Source organism: Hypanus sabinus, chromosome 6 (genome assembly GCF_030144855.1).
Source record: "Hypanus sabinus isolate sHypSab1 chromosome 6, sHypSab1.hap1, whole genome shotgun sequence".
Classification (NCBI taxonomy): Eukaryota; Metazoa; Chordata; class Chondrichthyes; order Myliobatiformes; family Dasyatidae; genus Hypanus; species Hypanus sabinus.
In genome coordinates, this window is record NC_082711.1 from 92,325,334 (window position 1) to 92,342,482 (window position 17,149).

The following is a 17,149-nucleotide window of genomic DNA, read 5'->3' on the forward strand; positions in this document are numbered from 1 at the left end:
CTTTCTGGCACACTCAGTGCCAGCAGCTCTTCGAAGTTGTCCAGCGCCTTTTCTATTTGACAGCCTCTCAATTCTTTTAGCCGTCAGCTTCGCCCCTGCGAGCACGAGTACAGCACCTTCAATTGTGAGCTTCTCGGCCTGTACCTGGCAGCGTGGCATTTTTGTTTTCTCCTAAAGGGCCGTGCATTTATGGCTTTTGTGGGTAATAAGTCCCTAACATTCGCCATAGCTGAGGTCTCTGAACATTGGTTTGCTTAACAGCAGGGCCATCTTTTTTTTTAATTTCAGAGGTCATGATAGACATCCAGCATGTTGCGAGGAAGCGTAACATTGTGGCTGACTGCCTTTCCCGGTCCTTCACTGATGCTGTCCATCTGGGCGTGGACTATGCTCAGACTGTGGCAGGCCAGGTTTCCGACCCGATTGTGCAGGCAGTGCATTTGCCAGACACAATTGTTGGATGTTGCTTTTGGTGACAGTGGCCTTTCACTACCGTGTGATGTGTCAATGGGGCAACTCAGGCCAGTCGTGCCAGCCAGCTGCCGGTGGCGCGTTTTTGATGCGGACAGAAAAGCTTGTGTGAAATGGGCTTAAGGAGGATGTCGGGGACTAGGCTAGTGCTTCTTTGGCATGCCAATACGTGAAGTTGCATTAACACACCAAGGCTCCTATAACTCCTTTCACAGTCCCTGAGCAGCGTTTCGACTACATGAATTCAATTTGGTTGGCCCGTTGCCCCTGTCCTGCAGGTTTACTCACCTCCTCACCATTGTTAATACGACTGTATGTTGGCCGGAGGCAGTGCCACTGTTGTCCATTTCAGCTCTGGAGGTGGCACAACCATTTGTTGGCTCGTGGATCACTCAGTTCAGCATCCCATCGGATATCTCTTCAGATTAGGAGAAGCAGTTTATGACTGAGCTTTGATGTGCGGTTGCCCGTCATTTGGGTGTCAAACTGCATCAGACCATGGCTTATCACCCCCAGGCCAACAGTCCATGTGAGTGGTTGCACCATTCAATGAAAGCTGCTCTCCATGCATGCCTCAATGCCGGTTGTTAGGTGTACAGACTGCTGTGGGTTCTGTTGGGCCTGAGGATGGCCGCTAGGGCAGATCTTCGGTCCTCTTCAGCAGAGCTCATTTTCGGGCAACCCCTGCAGGTGCCACAGGAGTTTCTCCCAACATCCAAGGTCCCACGGTCTGCTTTGCAGCAATGGTCAGATTTTATGGACAGCGCCAAAACGTTTGCTCCGATTCCCACGATGCAGCATGGCCTGCCATGGTCGTACCTGTTGCCGGGGCTGTGGGAGGCGAAATATGCGTTCCTGCATCATGACGGATATTGGGATGCCCTGCGGCTGCTTTGTAACGGCTTGTTCCACATGTTGGAAGCGGGGGATGAGTCTTCCTGTGCCGGATTTTGGAGGTGTCCCGGACAGTGTTTATGTGGACTGTCTCAAGCCTGCCCGTTTGAAGCCAGACTCTCCAGTGGAAGTGGCACAGCCCCCACGGATGGGCTAACCCACCTCCAGACCTTCTGACATTGACTGTTCTTTCTCCTCAGCAGGAGGAGCTCTGGCCAAGCTTTGCGGGCTCCTGCTTGTTTGACTTTGTCTGCTAGGGTGAATTCTAGGGATGTGTGTGTACAGACTCCTTAATTTCATTAGGCAAAATTCACCCAGACTGTCAAGGGTTAAATTCACTGTGTACATTATGTGTTATGTTGTATGTCATTGCGTTTTGGGGGTGGGTTTTATATGTCATGTGTAGGCCTCCGTTAGTCTCAACAGACCATAAATTTGCGCCTTGGATAGTTTCCAGGGCGCAAGCCTGGAAACACGACATTGCCAGTTTTTTTGCTGGGGGAATAAAGTGTACCTTAGATGTATTTACACTCATGTTGATTTTCGTCAACACTCCTACAACATAGTACTTTCAGTGTGGTCTGTCATCTAGTCAAAGTTTTGTATGGCTGCAAAACTGTTACTTTCAAACCATAGCTTATGAAGGCAAGCATACTAAATGTGGTTTTCACTAGCTAATCCACCTGTGTTGTTATTTTGGGGAGAACTCAACTTGTACCTCAAAATCTTTCAACATCAGGTCCCTGCCATTTACTCTGTACGTCATAGTAAGTATTAACAAGACCATTTTAGGACCAAAATGATTCAGAATGGAATTCTCTTAAATTGTTTTAATTTCACAGTTTAATTCAAGATAAGCAAAGCTCAACTGGTCTTTGCTTTGTATGATTTATGGTCCTCTCAGTTTAATGGAGGAGACTGACCCTGGGGAACCACCAATGAACCTAGCAGCAGTTCACAAGACCTCTTAGAAAAAGTTTGTAATATATCTCATCATTCAGCCATGATAAATTTATGCTACTCTATTTCCTTGTGCAATCAAAGGCTTCATTGCAAACAAATCTGAGCTCAGTTTTGTTTTGAGGTCACTCTCTAGATTGGGAAATACATACAAGCCTCGGAAGTTTCAATTTGGGAGCTAGCCATTTATTTTGGTGCCAGAGTTTTAAAAGGCAATGTTCATACCATAATAGAATTTCTGCTCCAGTTGGTACTTGCATTCCTACAAAGCTGACAATTAAGTACTCTTCCCAATGATTTCTATTCCATCGCTCTCATTTTATTTTTATTTTCCCCAGTGCTATATCCTATTTTGAAATTATTGTCTTTTTGATCATGGGGGATTTGAAAGAAATTAGAGTATGCTATTAAATTAAATTTGGCTCACAAGGTATTAAATTGGCAAATCACATGTGCTTAGGGTTGAGCTTTGTAGGTTTAGATTCTTAATTAAAATTACTCAGAACTTTTCCCACAGAGGTTAGAGTCGTTACAAAAATTTAAAAATAATTAAACACAGGGAGTAAATGAGATAAATATTATTCTAATTTAACCGATTGCAAATAAGTAAAAAAGAAGTTTGGCAATTCATTTACATCCACAACTTGGGGAAGGTGAAGTTATCCACTACGGCAACTTTGCTGCTTTCACATCTTTCCATAGTTTGTCTACTGTACATATTTACTCCCTTCTCTTACTGGCTAATAGGAAGCCTATAGTATACTCAAAGAGAAAAACTGAGGCTGGAAATTGGAAATAAACGCAAGGGGCAGGAGTTGAGGCTAGAAACCAGCCACTTCCATCATGGGCACAAGATCCCTCCATGGAGAACCATCTTCAACAGGTGGTGCCTCAAGAAGATGCCATTCATTATTACGGGCCCTCACCACAGGGGCATGCCTTCATATCACTACCATCAAGGAGGTGGTACAGGAGCCTGAAGACTAACATCCAAATTCTTAAAAAAAACTTCTTCACTTCTGCCATCAGATTTCTATAAGGTCTATTAACTTATAAACACTGCATCATTATTAATTTTTGCACTATTTATTTTGGTAACATAGCAATTTCTTTGTCATTCACTGTAGAACAATACGTATAATGATATATATCAGTAAATAATAAAACCTGATCCTGACACTGATCTAAAAATAACACTGAAAAACCAAGACGTGTTTCAGCACAACAGAGACAGAAGAATTCAGATGGTGGTGTCTGGAGCAACAAACAATTACCTGGAGGAACACAGAGGGTTGAGCAGCATTTGTGGGGGCAGGAGGATTTATTAGTGATTCAGGATGAAACCCTGTATCATTCTTGCTGAAACAAATTTCCAATGGATTGTGAAGGCTGTCTGAAATGTTTGGATTTACATTGTTTTGAAAGTGGGTATTTGTGTTCCTTAAATAGAAGGATTCTATTTTGGAAAAAGTATGTCAATATGTCTGCTATCTCTTCTTAGCAGGCCATAAGACTTTCAAGAACTTTAGGTTCACCCTGTGCATTCAGAAATGAACAGGTGTTTAAGGTAAATTGACTATGGAAAAAATACCTTTACAAAATGTGCATTTCTTAACCATTTGTGTGTGACTTAACTGATCAGCATACTTAAGTGGAATTTCTCCCTTGTTAATTAAAACCTGATAAAATTGATCAATTGTATGAATGTAGAATAACAGATGTTCTTGTGGGGAGTGCAGAAAAAAGTTTTTCTGATATTGGATAAATGATGCAAATTAACATACGGATGTCTAGAATTTCTTGATTTTTACAGTTGTTCACTGTGTTATATACAACAAATTTTTTGTTAGAGAAACATAGAAAGACTACAGCACATTACAGGCCCTTCGGCCCACAAAGCTGTGCCAAACATATCTTTACTTTAGAAATTATATAGGGTTATCCATTGCCCTCTATTTTTCTAAGCTCCAGGAGTCTCTTAAAAGACACTATCGTATCCATCTCCACCACCACCGCTGGCAGCCCATTCCATGCACTCACCACTCTCTGTGTAAAAAACTTATCCCTGACATTTCCTCTGTACCTACTTCCAAGCACCTTAAAACTGTTCCCTCTTGTGCTAGCTATTTCAGCCCTGGAAAAAAGCCTCTGACTATCCACAAGATCAATGCCTCTCATCATCTTATACACCTCTATCAGGTCACCTCTCATCCTCCGTCGCTCCAAGGAGAAAAGACTGAGTTCACTCAACCTATTCTCATAAGGCATGCTCCCCAATCCAGGCAACATCCTTGTAAATCTCCTCTGCACCCTTTCTATGGCTTCTACATCCTTTCTGTAGCAAGGTGACCAGAACTGAGTACAGTACTCCAAATGGGGTCTGACCAGGGTCCTATATAGCTGCGACATTACCTCTTGGCTCCTAAACTCAAAACCATGATTGATGAAGGCCAATGCACCGTATGTCTTCTTAACCAGAGTCAACTTGCGCAGCAGATTTGAGCATCCTATGGACTCTGACTCCAAAATCCCTCTGATCCTCCAAACTGCCAAGAGCTTTAACATTAATACTATATTCTGCCACCATATTTGACCTACTAAAATGAACCATCTCACACTTATCTGGGTTGAACTCCATCTGCCACTTCTCAGCCCAGTTTTGCATCCTAATCAATGTCCTGCTGTAACCTCTGACAGCTCTCCACACTATCCACAACACCCTCAACCTTTGTGTCATCAGCAAATTTACTAACCCATCCCTCCACTTCCTCATCCAGGTCATTTATAAAAAATCACGAAGAGTAAGAATCTCAGAACAGATCCCTGAGGCATACCGCTGGTCACCAATCTCTATGCAGAATATAGAATACAGAATGCAGAATATAGTGTCTACAAACACTCTTTACCTTCTGTGGGCAAGCCAGTTATGGATCCACAAAGCAATGTCTCCTTGGATCCCATGCCTCCCTTCTCAATAAGCCTTGCATGGGGTACCTTATCAAATGCCTTGCTGAAATCCATATACGCTACATCCACTGTGCTACCTTCATCAATGTGTTTAGTCACATCTTCAAAATATTCAATCAGGCTCGTAAGGCACAACTAGCTTTTGACAAAGCCATGCTGACTATTCCTATTCATATTATGTTTCTTCAAATGTTCCCAAGTCCTGCCTCGCAGGATCTTTTCCAGTAACTTACCAACTACTGAAATAAGACTCATTGGTCTATAATTTTCTGGGCTATCTCTACTCCCTTTTTTGAATAAGGGAACAATATCCGCAATCCTCAAATCCTCTGGAACCTCTTCCGTCCCCATTGATGATACAAAGATCATCGCCACAGGCTCAGTAATCTTCCTTAATATCTACATGCTCAAGCTTTTCAGTCCACTGTAAGTCATCCCTACAATCGCTAAGATCCTTTTCCATAGTGAATACTGAAGCAAATTATTCATTAAGTACCTTATCTCTTCTGGTTCCATACATGCTTTTCCACTGTCACACTTAATTGATCCTATTCTCTCATGTCTTATCCTCTTGCTCTTCACATACCTGTAGAATGCCCTGGGGTTTTCCTTAATCCTGTCTGCTAAGGCCTTCTCATGGCCCCTATTGGCCCTCCTAATTTCATTCTTAAGATCCTTCCTGCTAGCCTTATAATCTTCTAGATCTCTATCATTACCTAGTTTTTTTTAACCTTTCATAAGCTCTTCTTTTCTTCTTGACTAGATTTACAACAGCCTTTGTACACCACAGTTCCTGTACCCTACCATCCTTTCCCTGTCTCATTGGAATGTACCTATGCAGAACCACACGCAAATATCTCCTGAACATTTGCCACATTTCTCTTGTACGTTTCCCTGAGAACATCTGTTTCCAGTTTAAGCTTCCAATTTCCTGCCTGATAGCTTCATACTTCCCCTTACTCCAATTAAACACTTTCCTAACTTGTCTGTTCCTATCCTTCTCCAATGCTATGTAAAGAAGATAAAATTGTGATCACTATCCCCAAAATGCTCTCCCACTGAGAGACCAGGCACCTGACCAGGTTCAATTCCCAATACCAAATCAAGTACAGCTTCTCCTCTTGTAGGCTTTTCTACGTATTGTGTCAAGAAACCTTCCTGAACACACTTAACAAACTCCACACCATCTAAACCCCTTGCTCTAGGGAGATACCAATCAATATTTGGAAAATCTCCCAGCACGACGACCCCATTATTATTTCACCTTTCCAGAATCTGTTTCCTTATCTGCTCCTTGATGTCCCTGTTACTATTCAGTGGTCTATAAAAAACATCCAGTCAAGTTATTGACCCCTTCCTGTTCCTAACTTATATTCACAGAGGCTCCGTAGACAACCTCTCCATGACTTCCTCCTTTTCTGCAGCTGTGACACTATCTTGGATCAGCAGGGCCACTCCCCACTTCTTTTGCCTCCTCCCCATCCTGTACTTCCTGAAACATCTAAAGCCTGGCACTCAAAGTAACCATTCCTGCCCCTGAGTCATCCAAGTCTCTGTAATGGCCACAACATCATAGCTCCAAGTAGTGATCCACGCTCTAAGCTCATCCGCTTTGTTCACAACACTCCTCGCATTAAAATAGACACATCCGTCTGAGCGCGTTCCTTCCATATCACCTGCCTATTCTCCCTCTTGCACTGTCTCCAAGCTTTCTCCATCTGTGAGCCAACCTCCCTTTCATCCGTCTCTTCAGTTCCGTTCCTACCCCCCAGCAATTCTAGCTTAACTGACCCCAACAGCTGTAACAAATCTCTCCGCCAGGATATTGGTCCCCCTTGGATTCAATTGCAGCCCATCTTTTTTGTACAGGTCACACCTGCCCCAAAAGAGGTCCCAGTGATCCAAAAATCTGAATCACTACCTCCTGCTCCAATCCCTCAGTCCACTTCACTCAATTTCTACACTCACTGTCACGTGGCTTTGGCAGTAATCCTGAGCTTACTACCTTTGAGGTCCTGCTTCTTAACTCCCCGTAGTCTGTTTTCAGGGAGACTGCCTCTGTCTGTCGCTGGAGTAGCAGTAATTCTGTGCTGCTCTTAGTTTTCTCTCTCTCCCCCCAGCTTAAATTTTGAATTTATAATTTTTAATTGCTGATTCTTGAAGGGGAATAATATGTCGACCAGAAGTAGGAAGAATTTGCATGAATCTACTGACAAAGGGAATAGAAAAGGTAATGGAAAAGGAAATTACCGAAGGAAAGATCTGATGAAATGCCATCATGGGCTGAAGACATCGTTTGGACATTGAATTTAATTCAAGAACAGAATACGGTAATTAAAGATCAACTAGAAAAGAATAATTATGAAATGAATTTATTTCTGGAAAATCTTTAAGATATGGAGACTCAAGTTACTAAACACAAAGAGGAATTGAAGTTAACCAGGCAGAAATTGTCTGAAACTACAACCTGTTTGCAAAAATATCATGATAAGATTATAGATTTTGAAACCAGGTCTCGCCGAAACAACATACGAATTGTTGGATTGCAAGAAGCAGAAAATGGAGATTTAACAGTCTGTTTTCAGGACCTCCTCTCTTTCCCTACCTATGTCGTTGGTACCAATATGTACCACAGCCTCTGGCTGTTCTTCCTACTTCAGGATATTGTGGACGCAATCAGAAACATCCTGGACCCTGGCACCTGAGAGGCAAACTACCATCTGTGTTTCTTTCCTACGTCCACAGAATTACCTGTCTGACCCCCTAACTATAGTGTTCCCTGTCACTGCTGCCGTCCTCTTCTTTTCCCAACCCTTCTGAGCCACACAGCTAGACTATGTGCCAGAGACACAGATACTGTTGCTTCCCCCAGGTGGGCTGTTCCCCACCCCATCAAAAGTACTCAAGCAGGTATAATTATTGTTTAAGGGGGATAGCCACAGGGATACTCTCTAACACCTGACTATTGCCCTTCCCTCTCCTGACTGTTACCCACTTATCTATCTCCTGAGGCCCCGTTGTGACTACATGCCTATAGCTCCTATCTATCACCTCCTCACTCTCCCTGACGAGACAAAGGTCATAGAACAGCATCTCCAGTTCCCCAATGCGGTCCCTAAGGAGCTGCACCTCGACCCACCTGGTGCAGATGTGGCCGTCCAGGAGGCTCGAAGTCTCTAGGAATTCCCACGTCTGACACCGAGCACAGAAAACTGGCTTCACACATACCCTTCCTGTCTGTATTCTACATAAATAATGTACCTTGTCTCGACCCGTTATCGCCGAAGCCCTGCTGAGCCAAATTCCTCCGCTCTGTCTCCCTCTACTCCACACCCCGCTCTATAAAGCTGTCTCCTTTAAAACTCTCCTCGCTGTTCTAACTGGCTGACGTCCACACATTTGCACAGTCGTGCCTCGATCAAACTGCTGAAGAAATAACTGTCTCCTTTTAAACTCTTCTCTCTGTTCTAACTGACTGACGTACACATGCTTGCACAGTCATGCCTGGATTTGTTGTTGTTATAATTGGAATCTGATGTCAGTTGGATCTTATGCTCAGCTGAGAGGGTAATTTTCATATCAGGCAGTAATGCACCAAAGCATTTGCTGGCGCTTTCTTTTGCTGCTTACCTTAATTTCAGTGAATTTACTAAAATTGGAGCAGGCAAGGCCCTAAATAAAGTCATCCTCACTTACTAAACATGGCGAATATAATGCACCATTCAAAGAACATTTATTATAAAAGTGCATAGATTACACAACCTTGAGATTTGTTTGATTACTGGTAGCTACAAAGCAAGAAACTGGAGAGAACCCAATTAAAGAAAAACTATAATAATAAAAGACCAACACCCGATGTGCAAGAGAAAGGAAAAAAAAAACACAAATCATGCAAGTAATTGAAGGGAACAACAACATTCTGAAGCAACTGGTGTGTTCAGATCCAAACCCTTCAGTAAGCCCAAAGCCCCGCTTATTAGTTTGTCATATTAGCAGGCACTGAGCACAGCAGCTGGACCACTCTTCATAGCCTCAGTGCCGTGGAGAGATGACTGACCTTCTCGAATGAGATATGATCAAAGTAGGGCTAATATTTTATCAAAGCAAGTGACCATCTCTCAGATATTCTCCTGTCTCTGCTCCTTGGTTTTCCAAGTTCCGTTTAATAAGTGATAATTTCTTATCAGAAATAGAAAAGGCTGTCATTAGATCTAAGAGAAGAAATTTCTCCTCATTTTATTCTTGTGTGACTTCTTCCCTTTGTGATAAGATCCCATCACAAGAAGAAACTTCCTTGGAGGAATTTTCCTCTCAAGCCCAGAGGATTTGATAAGATTTCAATGAATAATATCACCCGTCATTCTTCGATTGGTTGGACTTCCTCTCCTCATGGCACAACCTCATCTTGGGCATCAATTGAGTAAACTTCCATAGCACTACTTTTGAGATTAAAATACTTCCTTCATTAACTAAGGTCAAAAGTACATATGGTGTCCCTGGTGTGATTCACCTTTATGCTGACCTTGAAAAGCTCTGTTCTGCATTCCCAAAGACAAACAAACAGATCCTCTTGGGTAATTTCAACACCATGGTGTGAAGGAATGAACATCTTTGGCAAGTTATGATCAAAAAGGAATAGGTAAGGGTCTGTCTCTTGACAAAGAGCTTGAAGCAACAAACATCCTACTTAGTCAAAGAGACAAGCACAAGATAGCTTAGCAATGTCCCTAGTCCAAGCATCGGCACCTGTTGGATAGCATTATTGGAATGGGAATATTCAAAGTTGTCCACGCCAGTCAAGGTATGATCGGTATTGGAAAGCTGAACACTGCTGGACTGATCATGCTTGTTTCTTCAATGTGACTCCAAGTATCATTGCCAACAGAAATATTTTAGCAAGAAGGTCCAAAGGATCCCAGAAAGTTACCTTTTCTCACCTAGCATACCACAAACAAAGGAAATCACTCCACCCAAGATGAAAAAAAATTGTAGAGTTGTGAATAGAGCTCAGTCAGATACACGGATCCTCCTCCCCTCCACTGGTTCTATCTACACTTCCCGATGCCTTAGGAAAGCTACTAACATAATCAAGGAGCCCTCCTATCCCTCAGTCATTCCCTCTTCTCCGTTCTCCCATCAGGCAGAAGCTTGAGAGTACATACATAAGGATCAAGCACAGCTTCTATCCCGTTATCAGACTCTTGAAAGGACCTCTCATCAGCTAAAGAGCCAGCTCTTGACCTCCCAAACTACCTCATTGTCACTCATGGACTCTATTTGCCTATCTGTGCTGCACATCCTCTGCAACTGCAACATTACCTCCTGAATTCTGTTTTCCTTTTACTATCTAGAAGTACTGACTCAAGGCATGATCCGTCTGGATGGCATGTCAAAGTCTGCTGCACGGAAAAGTCTCTGTGCATGTGACAACAATAAACTTCAACTTAAAGGAACTTCAAAATGTCCACAGCTCATGGTCTGCTAAGATGTGTACCATCGATGTCTCTCGGCTTCTCAACCAAGTAGAAACAAGTTCAAGTTCAAATTTAATTGTCTTTCAACCATAACATATTCAGCCATAAAGATAAATGAAACAACATTTCCCTGAGTCCAAGGTACAAAACACAGTATATAGAGTCACACACAGCAAATTTAGTTATAACTAATCCATAAGCTTCAAGACCTTTGGTTTCGATACCTCCTTGTGCAGTTAGGTACTTGATTTCTTCATTGCACTTTTACTCGAGCTGTTTTACTTTATTCTGCATTATGTTATTAGTTTACCTTGAACTATTTTGATAGAATATATAATGCATTGATCTGTTTTATGCAAGAAAAACCTTTGCACTTCTTCAGTACATGTGACAATAATAAACCAATTCCAGTTCTAATTCCAACATAAAACAGGGTTGAATCATTGCTACATGATTTTTTAAATCTTACTTGCTGCAATATTTCACCCTAATTCCTTCAAATTTCCCATGGGGAGGGGGGAGCTAATCTTTAGAACTAATGGGAACTGTTCGATTTACAGAAACTAAAGAACACCCTGTACTTGATCTGCAGTTTTCTGAAATATACAGGGCTTAGGATTTATGCTCAATATTCACAAAACAAAGGTTATGTAGCAATTTGCCCCATTGCACGTACTGGCCTCCAAAAACAAATTTTCATGTCCAAACCTTGGAAGATATGGACCACCTTCCCACATCTCTGGAACTACCTCTTGGTGAAGGATGCCATCAATAATGAAACTTATTACCCTCATTGATACATAGCATAGCTTTCGTCAATAGAGGAGAAGAGTCTTTTTGTTTGAAGATCAAGACCTCAGATGTGGCATTAAGCTCATGATCCACTGGGCAGCAATGATTCCTGACATCCTAAATGCTACTGGGGACCTGGAGGACCCACGGAGGCATTTCAAGGCAGTGAAAAAATACCACCAACAAACCCCACAAAATTCTTCAGTGAACAGATGTCACCGTTCTCTTCCAGGCCAAAAATCCCAGTTTTGCAGCAATTATCTTCAAATCAGCTACAGAGGGCAGGCCACTGTCTTTCACTTGCCAAACATCAGAACTCCCACAACAGAAACTGATGCATCTCTGCTGTGGGTAAGGAATATTGGGTGAATAAAGGAAAAGGTTAATGGATGTGCTCTGTGTCTTCAAGTTCAAGTTGCCTTTATTGTCATTTTGACCATAATCTGCTGGTACAGTACACAATAAAAATAAAACAACGTTGCTCCAGGACCCTGGTGCTACAACACAAAACTTGTGAGACAGCACAAGGCTAGACTATATAAAACCACATAAAAACTGCACTGGACTGCAGACCTGCACAGGACTACATAAAGTGCACAGGACTACATAAAGTGCACAAAACAATGCAGGGCAGTACAATAATTCTTCAAGAAAAGCAAAGTCTCCACTGACTCCTGGGAATCTCTAGCTCATGGCTACTTGCAGTCAAGGAGCGTTCAGGAATGAGAAGTTTTAACCCATGAACAAGGAGCACATAAAACCTTTGCGTAAGAGCTGAAGGAAGTGCACCACATCCCAAGCTAATCCATCAGGCAGCTTCTCCTCTATTTGCATGAGCACTTGGTTCTCACAGTGGCCTTGCTAGTCGCCTCAGAATTTATTGGCTTGAAATGAAGCAAATCAGCTTCCATACCAACTTGGCTGAAGTCTGCAACTTGGAAAGTTAATCCTTCTTCATTCTGCACAGATATTTGCTTACCCGCTCAGCATTTGTGCCTTTACATCCTAAATGAAGGTATGATCAGACTAAATGATGAGAAGGCGCAGACCAGCAACCCTACCACTACTTTCACTGCTGTCATTTTTGCACCGCAGGCTGGAAAACAGAGCCGGCACCGCACATGCGCGGCACCCATGCCCCCGCCAGGATTGCCGGTCGCTGAGAGGGGGCGGCGCTTCAGGTAGTGCGAGCCGAGCCGAGCCGAGCCGCGGCCTAGGCGACAGAGGCGGCGGTTGAAGGATGTCCTGGAAAGAAGAGAGCGACGCGGCTATGAAAAGCATGTGTAAGTAAAGAGCCACCTCTCCTCGCCCATCGCTTGCAAGCGCGTCTGGGGACAGCGGCCGGCCGCAGATCGCAGTCTCCCGTCTGCTTTAGTGGCTGGGCCGCTGAGGACCGTAGTGCAGTCCAAGCCATTTCTATCGCTAAGACAGCCTGAGTGGGTGCCCCCTTTCTTCGCCGATAACTCGGTGTTTGTGTCCTGCGGGAAACCTGGCCCCGAGCAACCGCTGCCGTGAAGGCCATTACCCCGCTGCGGCCTTGGCTTTTGCCGATGTTAAAACATCAGTCCCACCGTGCAGGGAATGATGTGGATGCTCCTCAGCTTAGGTAGTATCCCATAAGGTTGCAGGGCAATTAACATTTCAGGCCTGATGGCTCTTTGTCAGACCAGGTTTATGCCCAACCTCGAGGGAGCCGTATCCAAGAGTACCAGCTACAGATGGGTCTCCAGATAAGATCATCTTTGCCCAGGGAAAAAAAATACTAGACCTAATACTCAGTAGCACAGAAGTAGACTATCTGACTACTAGGTTTTGATCAAGACTTCATCTTGGGGTCAATCAAGACACCAAATGTTGGCCTGTCTGTTTCAAGGAGAAGGGTTGGGGGGGGGGGGTTCTGTGGTTATTTATCAGAATTGTAATATGTTTTTGGAACACAATAACTTAGGGAAGAGCTTACTGCTCTTGGAGCTCAGATCCCCAAGAAGTCTTAGCATCTCAGGTCAAGACTGTATGGAAAAAAATATCATACAGCTCTGTCTCAACAAATGAAGTTTATTTATGATGGGACCTGGTGCAATTTCTTTAGTTGAAGGAAATTTAAGCTAATAAAATAGTACATATTGGGCAACCATTTGACAACATGGACACAGTAATGGGTTTGAAAGAGATGGTGGATTTGTCAGGCAGAATGAAGGATAGATTTACAGGCAGACTTCACAGGTAATTTTGTGACAGTAGGAAGATAAATCATTACAAGTGATTGTCTAAAACTGGGTAGCTAAGAACCTAGGCCTTGAAGATGTTAAGTAATTAAAAACAATGTAGGAAATAACCAGAAGATTAGTCAGAATCAGTGGAGAGAGAAGCAGTTATCCTGTGACCTATTTTTGATCATACTCATCTTGTTTCCCTTAACTTCTTGAAATCTGCTTCCACCACCATTAGAGATACCGAATTCAGAAATTGTATACCTATGACTGGAGTTGGTTTATAAATTAGAATTCTGATTTGCATGTTAATAAAAAGGGTATTAAGTTTGACAGTGAAATAGAGCCACAGAATACTCCAGTACAGAAACAGGCATTTGGCCCATTTATTAATCTGCCTAGTTCCTTTGACCTCCACCCAGATCATAGCCTTCTATATCTATTCCATGCATGTATCTATCCAAATTTCTCTTAAGTATTGAAATCAAACCTGTATCCACCACTCTCACCATCCTTAGTGAAGAAGTTTCCTCTCATGTTCACCTTAAATATTTCATGTTTTACCCTTTCACCCGTGACCTCTGGTTCTAATCTCACCCACCCTCAGTGGATAAAGCTCTAGTCTTTAGTACTTGGCTAGATACTCTGTCTAGGCCAGATGCTTTTAGTGAGTTCACCTTTTTGAAGGATGCTCCCATATTCAGATTCAGATTCAGTTTATTGTCATTTAGAAACCACAAATACAGTGCAGTTAAAAGTGAGACAATGTTCCTCCAGAATTATATCACAAAAGCATATGACAAAACAGACTACACCAGAAAATCCACATAACGTTTAGCAATCCCCAGTCCAGAGTCCGGAGAGGCTGCTGCGTATTACTATTGCGCTACCATCTTAGCACGTTTTCTGGAAAGGAGCTCCAAATCCACCAGACAAAACACTAAAGCTACAAGACCTGCACAAAACCACATAGTTACAACATATAGTTACAACAGTGCAAACAATAGCATAATTGATAAAAAGAACAGACCATGGGCTCAGTAAAAATAGTCCAAAGATGTTAAAAGACTGTAAGTTCAAAAGAAACCATCACACAGTTTTCACAGGTCCTCAGGGTCCCGATTGACTTGTCATCCCACGCCAGCGGCAGAAGGGAATACCCCTGCTATGGACTTCCATGGTGCCGCCTGACTCAGCCTCGCAGACACAGCACACAATGAAAGCTCTGTCAAACCCAGCCTTGCAGACGCAGCGCACATTGAAAGCGACCTGACCGCAGTGGATTCCGAGTCCATTGAGCCTCTGACCATCCCCTCTGGCACAGCTTCTCTGAGCACCATCCTCTGCTGAGCGTATTAAGACGCTCCCGCCAACGGCCATCGGCAACGCGACCCCAAGGACTGGGGGCCTGTTCTTCCCAGCAGAGACCTGGACCTCACAGCAGCAGCAGCAGCAGCAACGAAGAAGGTCATCCTGGAGATTTCCAGATGTTTCTCCGTGCTCCCACGTCCGTTTTCAACCCATTATGATTGCGCACGGCACCCGGCTTCACAAACAACAGATAATCAGCTCTAGAGTGGCTGCTGCAAGCTGCGTCGCACCGCCATCTTGGATCTTAGATCTAACAAGTATCTAACATCGCACTCAGAGAAAGAAATCACAAGGCCATCGAAGGGTGTGGAAGTTTATGAGAGGGCCACCATGTTTAGCTGCTCAATGTGAGCATAAAGTGTATTGAGCTCATCTGGGAGCGAAACCTTCTTGTCACATATGGCGCATGTAGCGACATCTTTAACCTCTCACTTTGGCAGTAGGATGTCACCACCTGCTTCAAGCAGGCTTCAACTATACTGGTGCCCAAGAAGAACGTGGTAACTTGCCTCAATGATTATCATCCAGTAGCACTTGCATCCACTCTGATGAAGTGCTTTGAGAGGTAGGTGATGAAGGATATCAACTCCTTCCTGAGGAGCGAGTTGAATCCGCTCCAATTGGACTACCATCGTAACAGGTCAACAGAAGATGCAATTTCATTGGCTCTTTACTCAACCCTGAGACATATGAACAGTGAAGAAGTACTCATCAGGATGTTCTTCATCAATTACAGCTCTACATTCAATACAATTACACCCTAAAAACTAATCAGTAGCTCCAAGACCTAGGCCTCAATATCTTCTTGTGCAACTGGATCCTCTTTTTCCTCACTTGGAGATCCCAGTCAATTTTGGATTGGCAACAACATCTCTTTCACAATCACAGTCATCACAGGTCCACCACAAGACTGTGTGCTTAACCCCTGCTCTACTCACTTTACACTTACGAATGAGGCTAGGCATATCTCCAATGCCATAGTTAAACTTGCTGATGACGCCTCTGGTATTGGTCAAATCAAAGGTGATGATGAATCAGCATAGAGGAGGAAGACTGAAAATCTGGCTGAGTGGTGCCACAACAACAACCTCTCATTCAACGTCAGCAAAACCAAGGAGCTGATTATTGACTACAGGAGGAGGAAACCAGAGCTGGTCCTCATCAGCGGATTAGAAATGGAAAGGATCAGCAACTTGACCGTTTCATATCTGTCCCATGTCCAGCATGCAAGTGCCATCACAGAGAAGGGATGGCAGTGCCTCTGCTTTTTTTGGAAGTTTGCAAAGATTCGGCATGTCATCTAAAACTTAGACACACTTCTATAGATGCATGGTGGGGAGTATACTGACTGGTTGCATGATGACCTGGAATGGGAACACCAGTGTTTTTGAACAAAACAGCTTATAAAAAGGGAATAGAATACAGTCCATCACTGGTAAGTTCTTCACCATTGAGTATACCTACAAGGAGCACTGTTGCAAGAAATCAGCATCCATCATCAAGAAACCCACCATCCAGGCAATGCTCTCTTCTCACTGCCACCATCAGGTAGGAGGTACAGGAGCCTCAGGTCTCACACCACCAAGTTCGGGAATTGTTGTTATCCCTCAACCATCAGACTTGAACCACGGGGAATAACTAAGTCACTCCAACACCTATGTATTATTATTTTTTGTTTTGTATTTGCCAAATTTGCTGTCTTTTGTATGTTGGTTGTTTTCCATCTTTGTTTTTTCATTGATTATTGTGTTTCTTTGTATTTACTGTCAATGCCCGCAAGGTGATGAATCTCAGGGTAGTATATGGTGACATACATGTATTTTGACAATAAATTTACTTTGAACTTTGATGTTAAGAAGGTAATGCAAAAACATTTAGTGTTGCTATCAAGTTCAGAATCTTCAGACAAATGCATGTACTTGTTATCAACTTTTATCTCCTCATTGAATCCAACAAGGAATTATGAATCTGTGTCAGTTCTCCATTTCTTAGGCAAGGGAAAATGGCTAT

General features: G+C 43.1%; 1 protein-coding gene across 3 annotated transcripts in view; it reads left to right on the top strand.

Moving 5' to 3' along the window:
* Positions 1 to 12,693: 12,693 nt before the first annotated feature.
* The window catches only part of phf14 (PHD finger protein 14), a 252,389-nt gene continuing 247,933 nt past the window's right edge, over positions 12,694 to 17,149 (top strand). For all 3 annotated transcript variants that reach the window (XR_009512717.1, XM_059972616.1, XM_059972617.1), the window contains exon 1: positions 12,694 to 12,841. Coding sequence is in view for 2 of the 3 variants with exons in the window: in XM_059972616.1 (XP_059828599.1) it covers positions 12,799 to 12,841 (43 nt within the window). In the remaining variant the exon portion in view is untranslated. The remainder of the gene's footprint in view (positions 12,842 to 17,149) is intronic.